Source organism: Emys orbicularis, chromosome 1 (assembly GCF_028017835.1).
Source record: "Emys orbicularis isolate rEmyOrb1 chromosome 1, rEmyOrb1.hap1, whole genome shotgun sequence".
NCBI lineage: Eukaryota > Metazoa > Chordata > Testudines > Emydidae > Emys > Emys orbicularis.
Window position 1 is genome coordinate 241,651,360 of NC_088683.1, and position 26,187 is coordinate 241,677,546.

At 42.2% G+C, this 26,187-nt stretch overlaps 1 protein-coding gene across 1 annotated transcript in view; it reads right to left on the bottom strand.

Annotated features, from left to right (window-relative positions):
• Window positions 1-486: 486 nt before the first annotated feature.
• Window positions 487-26,187, bottom strand: part of LOC135875845 (CD99 antigen-like) — a 36,534-nt gene continuing 10,833 nt past the window's right edge. Inside the window, exons 2-9 of the mRNA XM_065400901.1 lie at window positions 19,777-19,815; window positions 19,298-19,342; window positions 11,913-11,957; window positions 9,842-9,895; window positions 7,366-7,407; window positions 6,675-6,785; window positions 5,205-5,261; window positions 487-3,038 (exon numbers count right to left, since the gene is read on the bottom strand). Coding sequence (XP_065256973.1) covers window positions 3,013-3,038; window positions 5,205-5,261; window positions 6,675-6,785; window positions 7,366-7,407; window positions 9,842-9,895; window positions 11,913-11,957; window positions 19,298-19,342; window positions 19,777-19,815 — 419 coding nt within the window. The 3' untranslated portion in view covers window positions 487-3,012. The remainder of the gene's footprint in view (window positions 3,039-5,204; window positions 5,262-6,674; window positions 6,786-7,365; window positions 7,408-9,841; window positions 9,896-11,912; window positions 11,958-19,297; window positions 19,343-19,776; window positions 19,816-26,187) is intronic.

The window sequence follows — 26,187 nt, forward strand, 5'->3', positions numbered from 1 at the left end:
AGGAGCTGCAATGGCATTAGGATGGAGAACATCTTCAACTTGTATAGGCGAAACTGATATAATCCACTTGTCTTTGTTTGCCTAACTGGAAACACAGAAACAATGTCATTCCATGTTGGACGTTTTAATAATTGCTCTATAATATAAACAAACCTACCGAAATTTGAGTGCATATGAATCAGCCGTTGTATCAAAAAAGGAAACCACAAATCAAATCCTGCAGTCTGTTCTCCAATACATTGCACACTAGACAGTAAAAACAGGCTAGTACTTTTTTTCACTGTTTACTTAAAATTACACACATGTATTCTAGTACGTTTAGATGTTTTCAAAATAAATCTAAACTCTTTAGGACAAAAGGTAAACTAACAAGTTTGTAGACCACTCCCATCTTGCCTCCAACTTCTTTTTTTCTAGACCATCCAAACACAGAAGTAGAGTTAACATTGTTTTCAGCTCAAAGAAATAAATGGGAGTCCATTCTAAGATACTTAACCAAAGTAACTTTACAAATGTTTATTAAAAAAAGGCACAATGTTAATAGTCTGAGGTTTCAATGACTAATTCTTAAGAGGTTTGAGAAATCTAAAGAAGGATCCACAATCCTAATTAATTGAAAGCTTGTTTAAAGAACCCCAAAACAGCTATTGGCATGTTTCAGTGTGCTTGACACTTGACAATGATACATATGAAATACATTTGTTGGTGAAGGTAAGCAAGGCATTTCATTAGTTTAATAATTACAGTCAAAGGATCTCACCTACAATATAGTAACTTTTCCATCAATAACACACTTGCATGTTTTAACATTTTAATCCAGGAAAAAAATAGAGTAATGGGGCAAACTGGTTTACCAATGATTTTCATAATTAAAAAAAAATCCATTTAAAGCTGGACATCTGGTCACCCTACTCTGAACTGAGTTCCTAAAAATTACTCTCCACACGATTCAGCAAATGCTTGGGAATAACAAACACATTCGAGGACCTCTGTTGGGTTCATGAAGGACTGACAGCAGAAAAAAGCCTCAGTCCTGCAGCTAATAGCACACAGGGGCTGCTGTACTTGTATGGAGCCCCAGGAAAGTCAGTGGTGCTCCATTCAAGCACAGCAGTCTGCTTATATGCTGTCAATTGAAGGACTGGGGCTTAGATTTGTAACTAATACTGGTTACAATGAATAGTTTGACCAGCTGTACCAAGGAGATTTTGTTTGTAATATAACTTCAGTTTTTGTGCAATTTTACAAAACACTATGTGACAATTTTATTTAAAAGTGCATCTGGTAAGTGCATAGGTGAGAATCTGGAGAATTACAGTAATTCATATAGTAAACAAATGAACCTTTTTACATAAGGTTATCATTTGGACTAGCGCAGACTTTTTTCCTGCCAAAACCTGCAAATCTCTGTGCATTCAAATATTAATGTATCTAATAAGAACTCATTTTAAAGAGACTATGTACATGTTTATTTTAGGAAGTTGATGACAAAGTTGATGACTGTCCCATTTTTAAAGGGACAGTCCCATTTTTTGGGACTTTTTCTTATATAGGCGCCTATTACCTCCCACCCCCTGTCCCATTTTTTCACAGTTGCTATCTGGTCACCCTAGTTTAGAGTGCTCTTGATTATCCACGTTGCAGAGTTACCACATAAGTTAGTTGTATTGTTTCTGCTTTCTGACTGGATGACAAACCTTTCAAAACTGAAAGTATATATAATGACCTTCTGTTAAAACTTTCAGGTGAGCAGTCATGGAAATGTCTGTCAGTCCCAAACTGCATACAAATTAATTCTTGGCAGCTGTTTGAATTCTCACGAACACCAGAAAGACACACCCAGCCAAATGAAAAGCAGCCAATGTAGGGTTCTGATTTGTAAGTCAGGCTTTTCCTTTTTTGATCAACTCTATTTTAGTTAATCGGTATAAAAAGCAACTTTGAGACACTGAAGCACATTGGGGCTTTCTGGATCTGTACCAGACAGACATAGTGAAGAAAAACGATAAAAAGAAACACTTTTTTTTCCTTAGAGGACAGATATAAGTACCTCCTTCCTGCTAAGCTGACCCATGCAGCTGCACAGACAACACCATTGTCAAACACACACACACACACACACACTCATTTGGTCAATATTTCAGATGACATGGCTACTTTTTTAAGCTAACAGTTTGCATTCAGGTGCCCACAAAATGTAACATTTACTAGAATTGTTTTTTTTTTAAACTTCACTTTCAAGTGAACTGTACGGGTGTCTTCACTAGTACGATTACCCAATTTAGGGTAAGTATATGCAGCACACAGCAGCAAGCCTCTCAATTCAGGTTAACAGAGTTGGGCTCCTGGGACTTGCGCTATTGCACTAAAAATAGCTGGGTAGACGTCGCAGCATGGGCTGGAGCTCCTGCTTTGGAGCCCACCCACCTCTCTAAGCTTCAGAGCCCGAGTACTAGCCTGGGCTGCAACTTCAAAGCACAGCCTCCACTGCTATTTTTAAGAGCACTAGCGTGAGCCTTGCTAGCCCAAGTCTGTCAGCCCAGAGTGGGAGGCTCCCTGTTGTGGGTGGTGTAGATGTACCCATACAATGGTACAATGTTAGAGCTGTGTCTAAGTAATGGTACATTAACAGATCTACTGATTTTTTTTTTAAGGGGTAAGGAAAAGGGGCTAGCCAGAATAGTAGTCAGTTCAGATATACACCAGCGATAGTTCTTGCCACAACAGCAGAGTTGAGAATTAAAAGGCACAAGTTGTTTCAGAACATCACTATTTTAAGGCCAATTGTCAGTGGGCAACACTGCGCTTCACAGGGCTAACCACAGAAAAACGCTCAGGTATTTGAAAACATCCCTCCCATCCTTTCCGAGGATATTTCAACAGGACTACATTTTTTTTTCATGCAATTTTGAAACTCAAGCCCCTGCTGTTTACATTGTGTTTTTTTCAGGCAGATATGCAGGTTTTCTATCCAGTTTTGCTCATCTTTTCTTCACCTTGAGTTTCCCTGGATTATTTCTGCAGAAGTGTTCGCTGAACTGAAAAAAGGAAAAAAGAAAAAGAAACAAATATACAAACAAAATAACCAAATCAAGCTTAGTACAATTCTCTATCAATATATGAGAATCCGACTTTTAGAACAGCGCTTCTTTTAAAAGTGTGAACACTCTAATCTTAGCAAATAAATGGGCATTTGATAGTGTGGGGTGGGCTGAGGCCCGATCTGTCTGTAAGCAGAATTCTGCTTCCAAAAAATTGGTGGCTGCATGTTTTTGCACCCATGAGTAACTTGAAGACATACATTTTAGTGACATATATGGCTACCTAATTTACATCTGCAGTCAAGTATTCAGAAATACAACTTCTAAGAACTGCCCCTTCAATTCACTGTGGATGCAACAAAAAAGGGATACTTTTGCAGGCACAAATTGTGTCTACAAGAGTGATTTTGGGTCATGGGAAGTTTAGCCTCATCTATGCAATATGCAGTTATAGTATATACAATATGCAGTTATAGTAAACTCAGACTGGAATGTAACATGCTTGCATATGCATCTAGGAGAAAATGGTCAGATTTCAATGTATACAAAAAATTTTGGTTTTGGGGGTTTTATTAAACCCCTAAAAAAATCACTAATTTTATAACAATTGTGGTAAATCACAACTAAGTCCAGGAATCCTAAACTAAGTTTAAACTTTCAACCTACTCTGTCTATAACTCATATATGAAGCTGAATTTTGCAGAGCTCTTACAGTATTATATTTATCTATATTACAATGGTAACCTAATCCAGGACCTTATAAAGGTATATTTCACTACGGGCAAAGGGATAGGATACAGTGTTAAACTAAAATCTAATGAATATCTAGACATTTTAAATCTGCTCTTCTCTTGAGCTAATATAACCAGATTAATTTTAAAAGGACTAGAATTAATATCTGTATTTAAACTATTTGTCTGAATATCTCAGGTTTGAGGTGAATATTCAGAACTATCTGCGCTCTCGACTTCGGGAAGCAGTTGGAGAGAAAGGTACTTGCTTTATAGTTTTATAAAATAATTGATAATGTATTACAGAAAAGTTTATACAAGAGATCTTGAACCAGCTAACAAGTCTGTGGGGACAAACTGACTGCATTGGAGTAATAAGGCAGGTACCTCTTTGCTCAGCTTTAAAAGGTAGAAAAGGCCTAGTTCTGCTCTGACGCTGGTTTTAAACTAAGCACACAGGAGGACATATAGTTACTCATAACCTACACTCTTGTGAGAGGCTCAACTTTATTTTGTTAAACATATCGTACATGCAGAAGCCTCTCCAAAACGTCAGTGCCTTGCTGAGTACTCCCATTCATCCCTTCATTAGCCAGTCAGAAGGGGTGAAACTGACACAAGCCAAGTTTGTTTTCTGGCTGTCACCTATAACAGTTCAACAATTCCCGTATCCAAATTTGTCTAGGGCTTCCTAGAGCCAGGTTTCCTACTCTGGCAATACATCATCAATTTCCCTAGCCAATCATTTTAAACAGCCATGTCTGCATTGCACTACGGAGTTGGAGCTAATTGAAAAAACTCCTAGCAGTCATGATCAGACAAAAAAAAAAAGTTTGCTATTTTATGCTTCTCTTTTATAAAAGATTCTTTGTGGTGCACAACAGTATGCTAGTCAGTTTAATTTTCCCTGCCTCCAGCTTGCTTTTATGTAACTGCATCTTTGTTCAAATACCGTTAACCTTTTATTAATGCCAACTCTGGCAGAGCTTATTGGTCTAGTGTCACACAGCACAGCTATGGCTCCAGTCAGACTCCCAACACATCCCACTAAACACACCAGCCAGCTACCATTCCATATCATTTTTCAAATAATTGATTTAAAGTAGCAGCTTTGTGTTCTTTTGGTTCACAATTATACCCATTTACATTCCCACTACTTCCTTACACATTTTAATATTTCACCATAAAGAAAAAATACAAAAAAAAGTGTTATTAATTTGCTTTAGTTCCACATTTTTACCATCTAATATAAATGAAACTCAATTTGAAACTTGTTTCGGTCCAAAATTAGTTTCTCTTGGAGTTATAAACACTTGGCTACAAGAATGTATAGTGCAAGTGATAAGTCTCTCTAGGAGATTAATTTCTGTGACGCAAGTCCACAGAGATTCCTGCCAAAAATTCTGCTCTTCCCTCCAGATCCTTTTCTTACCAGGTGGCTCTGCATGTGCTCCTTGCTGACTTTCCATATTAACATTCTCTTGATCTCCTGAGATTCAAACACAAACATTGTAAGACATCAGGCATTTGTATTACCTGCATTTCCCTAAGACCGGTAATGACAGATACAAGAGCAAACATGAGAGAGGCTGGGAATGCTCTGTAGCAAAGCAACTTAAAAAGGTAAGGCCTGTGAAACCACGGATGGATGGGTATAGCCTCCTTACACTGACTAGGTGGCAAAGTGATCATCCTCTGGAGAAGCTTCTCTAGATGGTGGCCACTGAAAGCATAGGGTACATAATTCAGAGCTCCTACAATAGCCTAGACCAGGGATCGGCAACCTTTGGCACGCAGCCCATCAGGGAAAGCCGCTGGCAGGCCAGGACGGTTTGTTTACCTGCAGCGTCCGCAGGTTCGGCCGATCGCAGCTCCCACTGGCCGCGGTTCACCGTTCCAGGCTAATGGGGGCTGTGGGAAGTGGCGCGGGCCAAGGAATGTGCTGGCCACCCCTTCCCGCAGCCCCCATTGGCCTGGAACGGTGAACCACGGCCAGTGGGAGCTGAGGTCGGCTGAACCTGAGCTGAGGTCGGGTGGATGCTGCAGGTAAACAAACCGTTCCGGCCCGCCAGCGGATTTCCCTGATGGGCTGCGGGCCAAAGGTTGCCGATCCCTGGCCTAGACAACTAAAAGAAAGCAGAATGCCACCAAGAGCAAATGAAGCATTAAGTTGCATCCAGTAACCATGTTATTGCCCTTGCAAGTTATTTGGGGGAAAGTTTTGTGCTGTGTGACATTTCACGTAGTGGTCCTGGCCTTCATATCCTTGGTTTAGGAAGACAGTGGGGGAGAAGAGAGGGATAGAAACCAATGGTGGGAAGATGAACATCTCAAAAAGGAATAAACTCTCCTGTGCTTTTATTAGAAGCCTAATGTGTGGGAAACAACTGTGTACTTAGTCTTCATAATTCACAAAGTGTGGGTTAGCCTGGGCCAACTAGTGACATTACAGAGCCAAGATAGTGACTCTATTGTTAAAGTTGCAAGGCAGTTTCCACTGTAAACATTCCACTTCCCACTCCCCATTTCCTCTAATTTTTTATTTCCCCCCCAATAGTGTTGCTTAAACTCTCTCATACTTGCTCTTTGGCAAGTAGAGATTTTTTTGGAAACATTTGAGAGTCCTCAGTCCAGCTTTTTCTGAGCTATGGGATTGGGGGGGGGGGGGGGAGTACCCTCCTATATCTTTTTTTTTTTAATCTATTTTTTTTGCCAAAGCATCTCTCAAACAGCTTAGTTTTAAGCCTCACTTAAAATATATTATTCCTTCATGATGACTGCTAATGCATTGGGCCACTAAGACTGGCTGATATGTTTTATATTCATTACTAAATTCCATATAATCTTTCTAATTGAGAGCCTCAACAGATCACAAAGGAAAAAAAACTAATTCAAATCTTACCACTTGCTTTGAAACAGAGTTTCTTCTTCTGGTAAGCAATGAAGCTAGATACTGCTCCAACAACTGCTACAGCCACAGCACTTATAATTCCAGGTATCACTCCTTGAGAGGCTATAAACAAGACATTTTTTTTCTAGATATAAATGAGGACAGACTTGGATTCTTTCTCAAAAGATATACAAACTCTGAATGTTTCGAAACAGCACTAACATTTGAAGTAATCTTAGACATTGATTCTGCCTTCTTTTCATGGATTTTGAAGAGTCAAGCATAGATTTAGAATAGTTAATTTTTCAAGTAGTACATATTATTAAGCAGCATGAGTGCATTCCATTATGGTGATTGGCATGGTATGAAGTATATTCATACAAAAATGAGTGGGCACTATGAAGTCTGGATCTAAACCTTGTGAAATGCTGTGTGCAAGGTTCACATTTTCTACTCTAATAACTCACAGTTTTTGACCCATCAGAAGTGAAGTATTTAAAAAAAGGTGACAGGAACAAAGCTGTTTGAAATAAAAATGCTAGATTTTGTATAATATTTTGAAGCTGAAAAGCACCATCAGTGCTTATTGGCACTATTAAAATTCTAAACCTGCAGGCAATAAAAGGAATGCCTAATGTTAGATGTTTAACTTTTTAAAGATGATGTACAGATACAATAGATATATGAAAATCCATGCATTTACCTGCCGCATCTCCTTCACTCTTGGGATTGGTATCACCTTCTCCTGTAAGAACAAATAATTTCATTACTAGAAGAATCTTTTTAGAGAACAGTCTTATCACAATGAGAATCCGCGCTCTATGTCAATGCATCATGCAAAATGACCCACTATCTCCGGATGCTACATTAACGAAGTCAATACAATGGAAACAGACTTCAAGTTTAAATAATAAAGAAATTACACAAAATATGTTAAAAGAATACTCAGGTTGCAAAGTCAAGCATTCAAAAATAGGAAATGCCAGACCTAGGGTTGCCTGTGCAAACTTAATTCAGTCCCATTGGGTGTATTTATTGTGATACACTCTTTAATTACATGATCACAGACCATTTTTTTCTATAGGACCCTGTACCAAATGCATAGGATGGATGGTTCCCACAGAATGAGTAGCTAATTCAATATTTTATCTTATTCTCATGGTTCAATAGAGAGTCTCAAGGCCTAATTTACTGCACACCATTAAAACTCTGCTTTAAATACAAAATTATTAGATTTCCTCATGGGGTTTTCTATGGTGATTATCACCAAATTATCTAAGTGTTTTACAAACATTAACTTAGTTTCACAACAGCTCTGTGTGGTAAGGTAGCATTAGCATCTTCATTGTACAGATGGGAAACTGAGGCTCAGAGATTAAGGATACTAATTTTGAGTGCCAGAGTATTTAGCATTATATAGCACTTTCTGTGCTCAAAGCTCCACAGCTCCCACTGACTTCAGTTGCAGCTGTAAGTGCTCAGCACCTCTCCAAATCAGGCCCCGGGGTCTCAAGCTGGGAATCTAAGAAATGAATACAATTAGTGGCCACCTGTGAAAAGTGTGGTTTAACTCTGTGGCAGAGGCAGCAATAGAATCCATTTCTCCTTTGCAGCATTCAACTGCCTTAACCATAGGGGACTTTTCTTTCCGTTCTTGCAGTCCCCTGCTTCATTAACTACACACCTTCCAACTTCTGCAACAAGTGAGGCAGGGGTGCTATAAGTAACAGCCTTACTCATTAGGAACTCTGATTCATTCCCAGAATGCCACCTGTCCTCTGCACTGAATGATGCAGGGATCCTATGTGATCGTGCAATTGAAGTCTATCACAGTGCACAGGCAACCTTAGTTCTGGTATTTCTTAACTTTTAAATGGTTGACTTTGCAACCTTAATATTCTTTTAACATGGCTGTGTGTATAATTTCCTAGGCATTTGAAAAGCAAGCTGAAATGTGAATTCCATCAGGTGACGCCACAGAGGCTGGAACCTTTAAATCCACCACACGGACCTCTGCCATTTGAGCTAATGGAGTATTGGTAGCAGTAGTAAGTTGCCATCCTCTCTCTGGATGAATCATCAGATGGTGAGGAGACACTCTTTGTCAGTGCATTTCACAGATACCTTCTGACAGCTGGGAATGCTAACACTGAGGAATCTCAGGTGCTGACGGTATGTGCTCTAGTGGGCACAGACCCTTCTGCCCCACCCTCTCTAACATGTCCTAGTCCTGTCTCTTCCCCACACCTGACTTCTCCTCCTACCCTCAAGTTCCTAGTCTCCATAGCTTGTTGTCCCAATCTATTCTTTCCCACCCCCACTCCAGCTCTTGTCCCCTCTGTTCAAGTCAGGTGGCTTCGTCATCCTTGTTGCCTGGTGCCAGCACAGAGAGGATAGGAGAGAGTCTCCCTGTTCTCCGTTCTGATACCTGGCAAATGGTCTGTGATCACGTAATTAAAGAGTGTTTCACAATACACAGCAACATGCAGCAATTGGGAGCAGTAATCACAGGGAAAGTCCTGCTCACCCGCTGAAGACCTTGGCTGGTGCATGTTCTGTGCAGACGGGATTCTCAAGAAAATTTAACTGAGTGTTTGCAAACAGATTTTTCAAAGGTTTATAACTTGGCCAAATACCAGTGGGCTTTTTCCCCATGGGAACAGCAAGATGCACATTCCTGGCACCAGGGATATTCCTATGCCAAATTTCAAGTCTCTGTCCCAAAGTAAGGCACTAGAGCTTCTCAACAGAATGGCTGGGGGATTTTTTTCCCAAAAGCACCTAAGTCCTATTTTCAGAAGGGACTTAGGCTTTTAGTAACCTAAATCTCACTGAAAGTCAATAGGACATAAGCTCCTAAGTCACTAGACATGATGCTGAGGTGCATTTGGAAATTTTACCCACTGTGAATGCTGAAACAAGTACCACTTTCACATCATTGTAGTTTTAAACCTATTGTTTAGGATTCCTGAATCAATTCCATTCTCTTGGATCATCAATTTTTCTGAATGAACAAAGTACATAATGGTTAAATTGGAAGATATCAATGCCCGTGCCTCAAAGAGACCAGGACAAAATCTAGCATTCCTAACTCATTTTAACCAGCTTGTGACACACAAGTCTTAGGCAAAAACTAGATAGCAGTGGGTTTTACTGTGAAGTGTTGGACATTATCTTACCCCTTTTTTCTGGTGGAAGTTTACCATCAACTAAGTCTTCATCCTTAAAGCTGCCTGTAAGAGTAAATAAAATGGTTATCCTTCCTTTTTAAGTGTTTATACCTGATATTGACTCTTCCTTTAAACTACCATGACATGTTCATCCTTGATCTCTTAACCCCTTTTTAGCTTCTATAAGCTGATAGGAAACTTGAGCCATCTGAAAAGTAACTATTGGAACACGTGTGTCATACATTTATCCATGACATGCTGAAAACTGTTTTACTTCATACATGACAAAATCCAAGGTTTAAGGCAGACTCTTAAGAACAAACTTAGTGCAATGCCATAACTACTCTCCACCACTGGTTTGTCTCTCACCCACAAAGGTCTATTAAAAATTCAGCTAGTTTATTTGTGATTTCCATAGAGCAGATTCCATATTAACACAAAGTAGAGCAGACTCCAGGTTAACACAAAGTAGTTTCAAAATGTGCATACGAGATACTAAAAACTAGGGTTACCATATTTCAGCAAGCAAAAAAGAGGACGGGAGGAGCCCCGCCCTAGCCCCGCCCCATCCTGCCCTAGCCCCGCCCCTGCCCCTCCCACTTCCCCCCCTCAGAACCCCCAACCCTCCCCCCGCTCCTTGTCCCCTGACTGCCCCCTCCTGGGACCCCTGCCCCTAACTGCCCCCCAGGACTCCACCCCCTATCTAAGCCTCCCTGCCTCTTGTCCCCTGACTGCCCCCTCCTGAGACCCTCCCCCCATCCTAACTGGCCCCCTAGGACTCTACCCCCTACCTGTACCCTGACTGCCCCAACCCTTATCCACCCCCCCACCCCCAGACAGACCCCTGGGACTCCCACGCCCCATCCAACCACTCTCCACCCCCTGACAGCCCCCCCCAGAACTCCCGACCCATCTAAACCCCTCTGCTCCCTGTCCCCTGACTGCTCCGATCCCTCTCCCCACCCCTGCCACCTGACAGCCCCCCCCCAGAACTCCCAAACACCCCCCCCTGCTCCTTGTCCCCTGACTGCCCCCTCCTGGGACCCCTGCTCCTAACTGCCCTCCAGAACCCCACCCCCTACCTAAGCCTCTCTGTTCCTTGTCCCCTAACTGCCCCCTCCTAAGACCCCCCAAATGCCCCCCAGCACCCTACCCCCTACCTGTACCCTGACTGCCCAAAACCTTATCCACCCCCCCCCCCAGAAAGCCCCCCCCGAACTCCCGACCCCCCCCGTCTCTTGACTGCCCCCTCCAGAACCTCCCTGTCCCTTCTCCGACCCCCTGGCCCCCTTGTTGTTGGCCTTCGCCTAATGTCTCTGTGAGCTTGCTCAGGAACTGCCTGAGCCATTCGTCCCGGCACTCTGGGGAGCGGGGGAGGAGCTCCAGACTGCCGGAGGCGATCTGCGAATGCAGGGAGGGAGGGAGTGATCTCTGCTGCAGGGGAGAGGAGGAGGGGCTCTCTCTGGCTGTTGGAGCCCCATGTAAGTGGCACCATCCGGCCGGCTGCCCTGTTAGCCGTGCGCGCTCTGCATGGGGGGGGGGGGGAAGTCCGGACATTTACAAATTCCACCCGGACGCTATTTTTAGCTCAAAAAGCCGGACATGTCCGGGGGAATCCGGACGAATGGTAACCCTATAAAAACAACCTTTCTACCAATTAGGACCTTGCAGTTCCCATTGACTTGAATGAAATCTGTGGGAGCTCATCTTGTCAAGTTGGGGAGAGGATAAATCAGATCACTTATTTAGGTGCCTTGCTTTAGGCACTCAAATGCAAATATTGACCTATGCACACCTTTTCTCTTTTTTAAAAATGAAAACAAAGGAAACTGACTCTCTGCCATCTATTACCTGGCATGATTTGTTTGCAAAATCAAGCATCAAGCATTTTCTCTTAGTTCTCAACTGTTCTTTCATCACGTCTAAGTTAATCAAGTTCATTATTCGCATAGTCAGAAGTAAATGCCTTGATGTACCAAATCATTTAAAGATGAATGGTTCATTTGAAAAGAAAAGTCAATAGAATGGTCTGAGTATGATGGCTGACAAATGCTATTTAAAACATTTACAAAATTCTTACCACCAGTATTGTCCTTGCTTCCAGGCTGAGGTTTTGGGTGGTCATCTATTGACAAATATTGTTAGGGGGGAAAAGAGTTAAAATTGCAAATGAGTAAAGTGCAAAAACAAGCTGAATAATCTATACCCACCTTTCCCATGTTTCTCTGTCTTCCTCCCCTCACCCCCCAAAAGCCCCTCCATAACTTATGTTTACTAATATTATGGCAGCTGACTTCATCCACTGTGTTCAAGATTGTAAATAAGAATCTCTTGAGAACCCTTCTATTTCCAACTATCACACCTCATTTCGATTTGTGTGTCTGAAGTTTAGGGCCTGCTCCTGCTCCCACTGAAGTCAATAGCAAAACTCCTATTGAATAGAATGGGGAGCAGGCCTGGGCACTAACGTGGAATTTTTAAAACTAGGTAGCTAGCATCAAGTATGCATCAACTTTAAGACTATGGAACTGAATTTATTTCAGACTGGCAGCTTTGTAGGTCTCAGTCTCAAAAAAAAAATCAATCCATGTGAAGAAGAAAATCGGTTCATTTTGAGTTCATTCTAGTTATGAACATTTAAAATTAGCAAGACCCCAAGACAACCTCATCTCATTTTATTTATATATACACACAGCAATAAATGCACATGGAAGCGTGTACTATGCATACAACTTACACACACAGTTGATTCTACAAACATGCAATTAACTAATAAAGGCCACCAGTTCATCTGTTCTGACTGGCAATTCTATAAAAATGAAGACTTTTTTTTTTCATTTACAAGAAACAGTAAAAGAAAAAAGGAAACAAATAAATATGGTGATTTACTTTGCCACTCCAATGCCCTAAAATGTCATGAAATTTGAACAGTAAGGTTGAGCATTTTGATGTAGTGATAATTAAAGATTTAAAGTCACAAGTGTATCCAATGTCCTAGAAAACCATGATGTATAACCTGAGCAACTTTTCACATAAAGAGCCTGCATCCTAACCAGGCAATAACTTTACAGATTTCAATACTTGCATATAATTGACCAAGATCCTTCTAACAGAGGCATTCATGGCCTTGTATAACACCATGCCTCTTCTATGACTAAATGAACTAAAGAAACAAACATTGTTACAGTTCTGGAATTCTGTGCCCTTTGTTAGTTCCCACAGACAAGCTTCCCCCTTCCCAACAGTTGCCAGTAATGCTGAAGCACAACAATGCTAGTGTGATACCAGCTTTTACGGGTGTTGTTCAGCAATTTAAAGAGTTAACAGACACTACCTGCCAAACTATGTTCCACTTCACTAGTGAGAGTGTGGCAAGGATATTGCAGTTTGCTCATGTGACTTAGCTGAAATACATTATAGACTTTGCAAAGAGATTATCCCAGAGGAAAGGGAAAGGCTTCCTTTCTGACAACAGACTCCCACTTCCTGGCATAAAGAGCATATTATCCCCCCACCCCTTCTTTCTAGGGAGTGATTAGAAAGGTAATATTTTCAAATTACAACCACTTCTAGGAATGGTATATTAGTCAATTAGTGCTATCTAGTGAAAATAAGGTGATGAAACATCCCCAAAGCCAACTAATCAAAAGACATTTGGAAAAACAAAAAAACCCAAAGCCATTAATGCATCAAACGAGGCCTCTAACTCAACAGCAGAAACTCATGGATCCTCAATACCAAATTCTACTACATCAATTTTTGTGCATGGCACTGACCTCACTTTAATCAAATCCTTCTTGATATTCACTTCTTCCAGTAGTCCTACAAGCTCTAACTCACCTCAATCTAATGCCATCATCACCCCTATTTTAAAAAGCCATGAAGTTGTTCCTTGGATATCTTTTAGACCTGATCTTGCAATGAGCTCTGCCCAGGCAACCCCCAGGGCCCACTGCAGGACACTCTAATTATGAAGGCTTCAGTATACAAAATATACAGGTTAACATTCCATGGTTCTACTTAGTAGGATTCCCTACTTACCTCTGAGGATCCCCCTTCCATTTAGCAAAATGGGATGAACAGGGTGGTCACAGCCACAAGGTTTGCCCGCAACCCATGTACTAGGCTCTAACAACTCAGAATAATAATACCCAGCTCTTATATAGCATTTTTCATGAGTAGACCTCAAAGTGCTTGGCAAGCTCTCAGCTTCCCCATCTGTAGAATGGGGATAATGACACAGATGTCCTTCGCAAGGCACTTTTGAGGTCTACTGATGACAAGTGATATACAAGAGCTACATATTTATTATGCATTGTTATAGTCTAATTCATGGGTTGCGAGCAAATCTTAGGGCTGTGACCATCCTGCTCATCCCATTTTGCTAGCTAGTACAAAACCCCAACGAGGCTGCATGTGCATTTGTTTTTAAGAGACTTCTTTTAATGGAGTTTTTTTTAATTCACTGATAAATCTAAATGCACATTCTGAAGGCTCTAATTATTGTTTTCCTGATTATGGACTAGATCATGACTAACATCTAGTCCTGAGCAAGGGACAGCGTGTTGTTGCACTGCCCCCAAAGAAGCAAAAGAGGGAGATTGTGACTCAGTCTCAGTATCCCTCCTCCTGGTTTCCCCCTTGACTCCAGGGAGGCAGTAACTGCACTGTATTTGTGCAGCATATATCCCCAGCACAGCTATGCCACCAAGCAGGTTGAGAGGGTGAAGCCTATATTCTGCCCCTCTCACCCACCTTTGTTAGGGGGAAGTAGTAGCTTTGTGTAGCCTGCTTTCCCTACTATCTGCAATGCATGTAGCCAGCAAAAAGGTGCTAGGGTGTCCTTATGCTCTTATTCCACCATGCTAGTTAAGCCGAAATTTAACCCTGAGATATAGTAAAATACCATTTCAATGTGGTGGTTCAGCAAATGTCAGAGACAAATGTGTTCCCTGCAGACTGAGGTATGTATGACATCACCAAAAGATTTGCCAGCCAACAACTCAGTTTTGCCATGCCACTGCCTAAAGCCTAAAAAAATCATTATTACAGTAACTCCTCGCTTAACGTGTAATTATGTTCCTGAAAAATGCTACTTTTAAGCGAAACGATGTTAAGCGAAACCAATTTCCCCATAAGAATTAATGTAAATGGGGGGGTTAGGTTTCAGAGAAAATTTTTTCATATATATATTTATACACTCACACACACACGCACACACAGTGTAAGTTTTAAACAAACAATTTAATACTGTACACAGCAATGATGATTGTGAAGCTTGGTTGAGGTGGTGGAGTCAGAGGGTGGAAGAGGGTGGGATATTTCCCAGGGAATACCTTACTGCTAAATGATGAACTAGCACTCGGCTGAGCCCTCAAGGGTTAACACATTGTTGTTAATGTAGCCTCACACTCTACAAGGCAGCACAAATGGAGGGAGGAGACACAATAGACGCATGGCAATGCCTGCAAACATTGCCTGTGGAAACGGAACATGATGATGAACCCACGCTATCCCACTAGAGCGCACCACTCCCTCTACTTTCCAAAGTGCTGGGGGGTGCATGTGTGTGTGAGAGAGAGAGACAGACAGAGACACACACTGTGTGTGTGTGTGTGTGTGTGTGTGTGTGTGTGTGTGTGTGTGTGTGTGTGTGTGTGTGTGTGTGTGAGAGAGAGAGAGAGAGAGAGTGAGTGAGTGAGACACGCATTGCACCTTTAAGTACGTTGACACCATTCTAAGTACACTGCCTTTTTAAGTAGATCAGCAAGTTGAGACAGCAGTTCCCTCTGTCCTGAGCCCTGTGGTGTCCCCCGCCCCTGCTTTGTGGAGATGGGGTACAGGAGCGGGGGGAGGGGGACTCCCTGACATTAGCCCCCCTCTTTGCCCCCCCACTCCCTGCACAGCAAGCAAGAGGATCCTGGGAGCAGCTCCAAGACAGAGGGCGGGAGCAGCACATGGAAGTGGGGGGTGGGACACCTGAACTGCCCGGCAACTGATCGTCTGCTGGGCGGCTGCCACACAGGGAACTTAGGGAAGCTGATGGGGGGGTTTCCGGTCCATCCTGGTTCCAAGCCCCCACCAGCTAGCTCCAATGGGCTGCTCTTCCTGCAAGCAGTGGACAAAGCAGGCGGCTGCCAAACATTATAAGGGAGCATTGCGCAACTTTAAACGAGCATGTTCTTTAATAGATCAGTGACGTAACAACAAAACAATGTTAACCGGGACGACGTTAAGTGAGGAGTCACTGTATTATTAAAGACAGCTTGGTTCTATTATTTGATCCTCAGCTTGTCCCCAAAGAGGCCTGAAATGTGCACTTAAAAAAAAAAAAATAGACACATTGGGATTCATAGATTCATAGATTCTAGGACTGGAAGGGACCTCGAGAGGTCATCGAGTCCAGTCCCCTGCCCGCATGGCAGGACCAAATACTGTCTAGACCATCCCTGATAGACATTTATCTAACCTACTCTTAAATATCTCCAGAGATGGAGATTCCACAACCTCCCTAGGCAATTTATTCCAGTGTTTAACCATCCTGACAGTTAGGAACTTTTTCCTAATGTCCAACCTAGACCTCCCTTGCTGCAGTTTAAGCCCATTGCTTCTTGTTCTATCCTCAGAGGCTAAGGTGAACAAGTTTTCTCCCTCCTCCTTATGACACCCTTTTAGATACCTGAAAACTGCTATCATGTCCCCTCTCAGTCTTCTCTTTTCCAAACTAAACAAACCCAATTCTTTCAGCCTTCCTTCATAGGTCATGTTCTCAAGACCTTTAATCATTCTTGTTGCTCTTCTCTGGACCCTTTCCAATTTCTCCACATCTTTCTTGAAATGCGGTGCCCAGAACTGGACACAATACTCCAGCTGAGGCCTAACCAGAGCAGAGTAGAGCGGAAGAATGACTTCTCGTGTCTTGCTCACAACACACCTGTTAATACATCCCAGAATCATGTTTGCTTTTTTTGCAACAGCATCACACTGTTGACTCATATTTAGCTTGTGGTCCACTATAACCCCTAGATCCCTTTCTGCCGTACTCCTTCCTAGACAGTCTCTTCCCATTCTGTATGTGTGAAACTGATTTTTTCTTCCTAAGTGGAGCACTTTGCATTTGTCTTTGTTAAACTTCATCCTGTTTAACTCAGACCATTTCTCCAATTTGTCCAGATCATTTTGAATTATGACCCTGTCCTCCAAAGCAGTTGCAATCCCTCCCAGTTTGGTATCATCCGCAAACTTAATAAGCGTACTTTCTATGCCAATATCTAAGTCGTTAATGAAGATATTGAACAGAGCCGGTCCCAAAACAGACCCCTGCGGAACCCCACTCGTTATGCCTTTCCAGCAGGATTGGGAACCATTAATAACAACTCTCTGAGTACGGTTATCCAGCCAGTTATGCACCCACCTTATAGTAGCCCCATCTAAATTGTATTTGCCTAGTTTGTCGATAAGAATATCATGCGAGACCGTATCAAATGCCTTACTAAAGTCTAGGTATACCACATCCACAGCTTCTCCCTTATCCACAAGACTCGTTATCCTATCAAAGAAAGCTATCAGATTGGTTTGACATGATTTGTTCTTTACAAATCCATGCTGGCTGTTCCCTATCACCTTACCACCTTCCAAGTGTTTGCAGATGATTTCCTTAATTACTTGCTCCATTATCTTCCCTGGCACAGAAGTTAAACTAACTGGTCTGTAGTTTCCTGGGTTGTTTTTATTTCCCTTTTTATAGATGGGCACTATATTTGCCCTTTTCCAGTCTTCTGGAATCTCTCCCGTCTCCCATGATTTTCCAAAGATAATAGCTAGAGGCTCAGATACCTCCTCTATTAGCTCCTTGAGTATTCTAGGATGCATTTCATCAGGCCCTGGTGACTTGCAGGCATCTAACTTTTCTAAGTGATTTTTAACTTGTTCTTTTTTTATTTTATCTGCTAAACCTACCCCCTTCCCATTAGCATTCACTATGTTAGGCATTCCTTCAGACTTCTCGGTGAAGACCGAAACAAAGAAGTCATTAAGCATCTCTGCCATTTCCAAGTTTCCTGTTACTGTTTCTCCCTCTTCACTAAGCAGTGGGCCTACCCTGTCTTTGGTCTTCCTCTTGCTTCTAATGTATTGATAAAAAGTCTTCTTGTTCCCCTTTATTCCCGTAGCTAGTTTGAGCTCATTTTGTGCCTTTGCCTTTCTAATCTTGCCCCTGCATTCCTGTGTTGTTTGCCTATATTCATCCTTTGTAATCTGTCCTCGTTTCCATTTTTTGTATGACTCCTTTTTATTTTTTAGATCATGCAAGATCTCGTGGTTAAGCCAAGGTGGTCTTTTGCCACATTTTCTATCTTTCCTAACCAGCGGAATAGCTTGCTTTTGGGCCCTTAATAGTGTCCCTTTGAAAAACTGCCAACTCTCCTCAGTTGTTTTTCCCCTCAGTCTTGATTCCCATGGGACCTTACCTATCAGCTCTCTGAGCTTACCAAAATCCACCTTCCTGAAATCCATTGTCTCTATTTTGCTGTTCTCCCTTCTACCCTTCCTTAGAATTGCAAACTCTATGATTTCATGATCACTTTCACCCAAGCTGCCTTCTACTTTCAAATTCTCAACGAGTTCCTCCCTATTTGTTAAAATCAAGTCTAGAACAGCTTCCCCCCTAGTAGCTTTTTCAACCTTCTGAAATAAAAAGTTGTCTGCAATGCAGTCCAAGAATTTGTTGGATAGTCTGTGCCCCGCTGTGTTATTTTCCCAACATATATCCGGATAGCTGAAGTCCCCCATCACCACCAAATCTTGGGCTTTGGATGATTTTGTTAGTTGTTTAAAAAAAGCCTCATCCACCTCTTCCACCTGGTTAGGTGGCCTGTAGTAGACTCCTAGCATGACATCACCCTTGTTTTTTACCCCTTTTAGCCTAACCCAGAGACTCTCAACACTTCCATCTCCTATGTCCATCTCTACCTCAGTCCAAGTGTGTACATTTTTAATATATAAGGCAACACCTCCTCCCTTTTCCCCCTGTCTATCCTTCCTGAGCAAGCTGTATCCATCCACACCAACATTCCAATCATGTGTATTATCCCACCAAGTTTCAGTGATGCCAACAATGTCATAGTTGTATTTATTTATTAGCACTTCCAGTTCTTCCTGCTTATTACCCATACTTCTCGCATTTGTATATAGGCATTTAAGATACTGGTTTGATCTTTCCTCCCAGTTTTGTCCTGACCCTCCTTTCTCTCTGCCAATATAGCCCACACTCCCTCTCGTTTCCGACCCATCTCCCAGGTCTCCATGTTCCCCACTTACCTGCGGGCTTTGCTCACCTGTCCCCGTGATTTATCTCAGATTTACAGCAATGTGTAACCATGATTCTTTGTCAGTAAGTACACATCTAAAATCACAATAAAGCATTTACCGTAAGATGCATTATGTGCCAACTTAATCACTACTCACCCAACTCCGGCTTTTTGGTAGCTGAACCAGGCGTCTTTGTAGGCTCTGGTATGTCAAGGACATAGACGTTAATACAAATTGAAACGTTGCTGATGAATACATTGCACAAAGATACTTAGAGAACAAGTTTAAACAGACTTCCTTTTAAAATAAGTGAAAGTATTAGACCAATAATTTTTCAAGTCTTCTACAGTTGTATGATTTGCCCTTAAACATTGAAGTATTGCCACCAGACAGGTTGCTCTACTTCTATGTGGTCCAGGTTCTGGTACACTCTTAGTCATACTAACTAGCACCTTATACCTTAAATTGTGCCAGAGAAGTTAATACAGCTACTCATGGAGAAAGGTGTTACGCATGTTCAGTATGGATGTCAGAATCTGGTCCTAAGCGTTTAAATTATGTTTTAACATTAATGCTAAACACTATATATAGAAAAATCGCACAAGAAGGGATTTTTGCAAGAACATATTACTTACCGGGGCCTAATGCATCTTCTAAGTTAAAGTCGTCTTCACCTATCAACACACACACACACACACACAAAAAAAGCCAGAAATTAGCAGCAGAATGAGGAGAGACCTTTCTCACTCTGAAATACGCCATTCTGATCCTGATCAATGTTGCCCCACATGCAGCTAAAATAGAGGGAGTTTCTCAGTACCATGGGCAGGAAGCAAAAGTGCTTCCCCCCAAAACACTCCTTTAGAAGAGAAGGGATATGGGATTATTATAAGGGCCCTATCTGCAGACAATCTCAGTAAGGTCAGACAGTCTTCCATGGAGTAAATGCATTCTTCCCCGTGAGGGGCAGACAACCCATCACTGGCAGAAAAGGGTTTAAAGTCAACCTAGGGAAGTTGTGCCAGCGGCAGCCAATCAGAGAAGGGCTGAAGGGAGCAGCCCATCAGGGCCAAGCAGGCCCATATCAAAAGGGAGCTGCAGGGCAGAGGAGGGCAGTTCTCTGCTGGGAGCCCTGGGAGGAAGGACTGTGTCTCTGGAGGGCTGAGAGAACTGCCAGCATCCTGGACAGAGCAGTGCTGTGAGCAGGGACTGGGGGAGCGAGAGACAACTCCGGTGTTTGTAACTCTGAAGTTCTACTATAGTAGTGTAGCCGCGGTAGCACAGACAGTGGCAAGGAGTGGCATAGGCTAGCTGCCCTGGACCCTGGGAGTATGTACTTGGCGCACCACTCCCTGCTGCCATGCTATCGCAGCTAGGCTACTATTTTTAGCATGCTAGCTTGATGAGAGCTAGCACGAGTATGTCTATGCAAGCTGGAAATCACCCCCCCAGCTCCTAGTGCAGACGTAGCCTTAGAACAGAAGACATTTGAAACAGACAAAAATAGGCAATCTGAAGGGGTGGAAGAAAAAAACTCTTAATTGTAGTTGCTCTCTGAAGATAACCATCATAATGAATGCACTGGGTTTGTGGCTGGACTCTTGCACAGCCAAGGCAGGTATTCCAAGTCTCCACAGGGGTGAGAGGCAGAGAGAGGAGAGGATCTTCTCACTACCCACTTTCCTTTACTCCACTCCTGAAAAATGCTATGGGACCTTTTAAACACCCAGCTCATGGAAAAACTACTTCATAGGAGTGGGCGTGCACATGAGACATATTGCCAGAATGATTCGGCGGGAACTCACCCCACCTTAGAAAGGTATGCAAGATGCATCCATACCATCTTAGGAATTCAGCATAAAAGTGGATTACAAAGGCTGAAGCTTATCCATCTTGCAAAGAGAATCTCTTCCATTTAGGGTCTGCAGATAAACTGGCCTGTTTCCAATGGGCACGCAGAAAGTCAAAATAGCCAGAAAATGGGACCTAACCCAGACAGGCAAAAAACTTAAAACACTTTATGTGAAGCACAAAAAGCATCACATGAGGAATAGTTAAATTAAATATAGGCTTTGGTGGAGTAAAAGGTATATTTGGAGAGGAGATACCAATTGCAGAGAAGAGGACTATTCACTGGTAGCTCCCTGCCTCCGCCATCACCTGACATTTAACACAAAGGAACTGTTCGTTTGAGCATCTCAGCTCATTGCCTCTGCCATGGTTCGCCCATGAGGGGGAGACACAGTCTAAGAGAGCCAAGATCCAAAAAAGTACTGTAATGCTAAGGTTTTATCGTTTTCACTTGTAAACATCACCCACAAATAAGACTGAAGCCTCTTTTTGACTGCTGGGCATGTATGATATGCTCTGGGTAACCACTTAAAGCAGGAAGTCTTATCTTGTACTGACTGAAGTTACTGAGAGGTCTTCAGATATAGTCCTGTTTAGGGCCAGATTTTCAATAGCTCAGGATCCCCAGATGTCAAACTTTTTTCAAAATGAAAATCTGGCCCCAGTGGTGAATGCACTACAATAATCCAATTCTGAGCTGAGAGTTATGAATGACTGGGATGAGGTTCAGATACTAAGGAGAAGATTGCAAGCTTCTTTCCCAGCACAAATGGAGGAAAAAAAGGTTATTTTATAATTGTCCATGGATAGCATTTCATGGAATTTCCTCTGAAGCAACTAGTACTGGAAACCATAAGGGATCAAGAATGCATCAATTATGTCTGTCTATGAGAGGCATAGTGCAGCATTAGAGCACTTTTTGAAACTGCTGTGCTACCTCCTCTCCATACACACAATATACAAATCCATGAGTTGCAAGTGTTCTCAAGCATATGAGCAGAAAGCTAGGGGGAAAAAACCTAGCCCCTCTAACAGAGCAGAAGCTGCCAGCCTTGATGCCCTGACTGACACAGGCTATGCCAATTGCTGGAGATAGCTGGGAAAATAAATTTAAAAATATAACATCTGAAGCATTAGGTAGGCAAAAGCTATTTCTGAGCAAATATAAAGCTTTGAAGGGCTGATGAATTGAAGGCCACTGAAGAGGGCCAGACATTGAAATGGAACTCTGTTGCTGTGACTCATGGAAGCTTCTTCACTGAACGGGGTGGGAAAGGAAATGACAGCTAGAGCTAGTGGTAACTACATTCCACTGCAGAAGCTGGCATGAGACAACTGATTTAGAGGAGCTCCTGCTTTGGTCGTGAGCAAGAATACAGGCTGAGACTGAGGATGTATTATGATGCATCTCCACAGAGGGTAAAACAGCTTGTCCCAAGCAGGTTGCACAATTCCCTATAGTTATATTTAATACCACTCCTATTCTCCTGTAGCTTTTTTTAAATTTAAATTGAATTTAGTAATTTTGTATTAAGCTACCATGAGTTCAGCTGCTGTTGCTACAGTTTCAAGCTCAATGGCGTGAAAATCACCTCTGGTGTTTTTCTCAAATTTGGAGACTCCAGAAACACACAAAGTCCAAGGATAGTGACCAGAAACACAATCACAAGTTCAAAGTCTTATCTGTACTACAAGTTTTATTAAAGCAATAAAGTTACAATTACCCATACATATATAAATCCTACAAAAACCCATGCAATGACTAAGGCTGTAGTCATACTCACATCCTCAAAGATATCCTAGGGTCCCCGATGGACCTCTCAACAGATTATTGTCAATAGAGGGATGGTTCCTGCTGGGGTTTCTGGTGGGAGTCTCCCCACTTTTACCCAACCAGGGAACCTCTTTTATATTGTTATTCTGATCACACCCAACACCTTATGCAGACGCATGAGGGTTTTCCTTATATCCCATGAATATTGGAGTGCCCCATTTGTCATAGGCTGTTTCTTACTTTCGCTTATTCTTATTAGCATCTATGCACAACATGTATGCTGCGGTCACGACAGGACATTCCATGATCTAACAATCCGGTGTCTCATGATCTTGAACAATACCCTGCAGTGTATTGCAATCTAGTTTTTTGTAACATCGAGCACATCTTTTATAGTGATCTTGTGACCTTCCTGGCATAAGATTATTCCTAGATCACCCACTAATGTCAAGCATTCTTAAACCTGGCCTAGTATGACTAAGCTAAAAATTTACAGGTCTCAGCTTATAGGTCTTGTATTCCTGCCATGCTTTACTTGTATACCTAACACACATTCATCACTCCTAAATACACCTCTACCTCAATATAACACTGTCATCGGGAGCCAAAAAATCTTACCGCGTTATAGGTGAAACCGCATTATATCAAACTTGCTTTGATCCGCCGGAGTGCGCAGCCCCCCCCCCCCCCCCCCGGAGCACTGCTTTACCGCGTTATATCAGAATTCGTGTTATATCGGGTCGCGTTATATCGGGGTAGAGGTGTAATTCTCAGTCTTACACTTCTATTATCCTACAATTTAAATCTATTTAGCATACATTGACTATCTATGAAATAGCATATGAATTAACCATAACGCCAAATAACACAATGATAAATGGATGATAAAATGAACTAATTGGCTAAGTTCTATACCCCACCAATAATTCCATTTATCCCCCTCCTTCAGTGGACCTATAAGAAGGATGGGAATATCTGCTACCCAGCCATGAGGGACTAGTGCCATGGTAGGTAGGTCTGCACATATGCAATTAGTAAAAGCAACACTTTAAAGTATTTTGCACAATTTTATTTTTATTTGAAGTTTAAACCTAGGAACTGCTGTTCTGAGCTCACTGGCATTTGTTTCCAATTCAGTTATTTGCCTCCTGTCAACATACAGTGATCCAAGACTAAAAACATCTACTGCATATCCCACATTCTGACAGTCTTTCCCCCCCCCCCCCAAAATAGTGAATGTCACAAACAGCTAGAACCAAAAAAGAAAAACAATTTACTAACAAGCAGCACAGGAGAAAGTGAAAACTTTTTTATTCCTCTTAAATCTCTGTTCCCTTTATACCTCTGCAAAAACTTCTTTTTTTAAGTTTTAAGCAGAGAAACTTGAATGTGACGATGACTCACTGCGGGAGGAGCAGAACTTGCAGCTGCGTTAGTCATCTCATTCTGGGCAGAGTTGTGGGCACCAGTCCTGATCAGGCAAACACTGTGACAAGATGTTTACAGACGTTGCCAAGCACCAGCTTATAATTAGCTCTGGAGCAGCATACCATGAAATCTTCAGAACTGAAATCCTGTACTGTAGTTTTCAGTCTGCAACCCTCGTACAAGACTTCACCTATCAAAACTTTGCTCATATATCAAATCTTTAAATTTCTTTTCTATTAATTATTTGCACTGTGGTAGCACCTAGGAACTCCAGTCATGAACCAGGACGCTACTGTGCTAGGTACTATACAAAAAGAAGACTGACCCCACCTCAAAGAGCTTAAATTCTAAGTATGAGACAAGGATACAGACAGAATATGAAGTGAAGATTTTCTAAATACAAAAAAGGCAGCTATTTGCTGCACATTCAGTCCTGTTGGATTTAGCATGTTTACAGTCAGAAAACATTGGTGACCATGACAGTTAAGCTTCCTCTAGGACCAGTAAAAAAGAGAAACCTACACTTCTTTCATATTGCTCAAGACGTATTTGACTTACCAAGGTTATTTGTTCACATACAAAAGTCTCCCAACAGGCCTTTATGCAAAAAGAATGGTTTCTAGACACCCCTTCCAAGGTAGCAATGACATTTTTTTAAGTGCTGGGGTACCTAAACAAGGAGCAAATAAGCAGTTGTCCATTATCACTTTTCAGCTCCTGAAGCTGAATTTCAGAACAGACCATTCCTTCCACTGAACAGAAGTGAAAATGTACACAGGATCCTTTGACAGACGTGAACATCCATTCAAGAGGCCACTTTTCTCCCACACATACCCTAGTTTGAATTTCATGTTTCCACGTGTCTGTGGTGCATGCTGGAACTCAGGGGATGCATCACAAATTATGTCGATCTGCGTTAATATCCATTCAAGACTGGATAGAGAAATTAGGAATTGTGGCACATTTTGTAACAAGAGAAACCTATTCACTGAGGGCTTGCATCACAAACAAAACAAGCTCTGATGCTGATAATGTGGATGGCTTGACAGAAGCATTTAGTTTAGGAATGAAGAGTTAGAGTGCTTTGAATCACCAGATGAACATCTGAGAGGACATAAGAGTAGGGTAAACAGGAGGTTACAGAATCTGGCACAAGGAGCTCAGCATTTAGTAAGACTAATGACAGCTGTTATCCAGAAACCAAAACCAGTCCTGCTGCATAGCAACAACAAATCTGAGCGCCGCCTCTTAAGCCATTCAGTTGGCAGGACCGGCTCCAGGGTTTTTGCCGCCCCAAGCGGCGAGGGGAAAAAAAAAAAAAAAGCCACGATTGCAGTTGCGATCGGCGGCATTCCGGTGGCAGCTCCACCGCGCCGCTTTCTTCTTTGGCAGGAATTCAGCGGCAGGTGCTTCCCTCCGAGAGGGACCCGCCGAACAGCCCGACATGCCGCCCCTTCCCCTTGGCCGCCCTGAGCACCTGCTTGCTGGGCTGGTGCCTGGAGCCAGCCCTGTCAGTTGGGCTGGGTAGATTAAGGCCCAAAATCCAGTGTCCAACCTTCAAATCACTACCCAAATGCCAGAACTAATTCTATACCACAGTTTAGTTCCACAAGGTTAGGGTCAGTAAGGACATAGGTTCAGAACTGAGGTGACTATTTTCCCCTAGGGACCTCAGTATGGTCTCAGAGCACACAGTCAGCTAGCATAGGGTTAAAATGTTTGCCATGTTTGTTTCTGGGAAAGTTATTCCTCCCAAAGGTGAGCTTACCACACTTGATTCTATTCTACATAAATTCTTATACTCAGTGAAGGCTTGGGGTTGACGCTACTGTATAATGTACTCATTGCCATGGCATCTGAGCACCTCACACAATCAGGACATTCTCAACGGCAAAACATCTCACTTGCTTACTGAAATGGACAACTTTTAATAAAGCCTTTCAAAGCTTAAGGAATGTATTTTTCACAATGGCCTCTACCCAGTTTCCTTTTG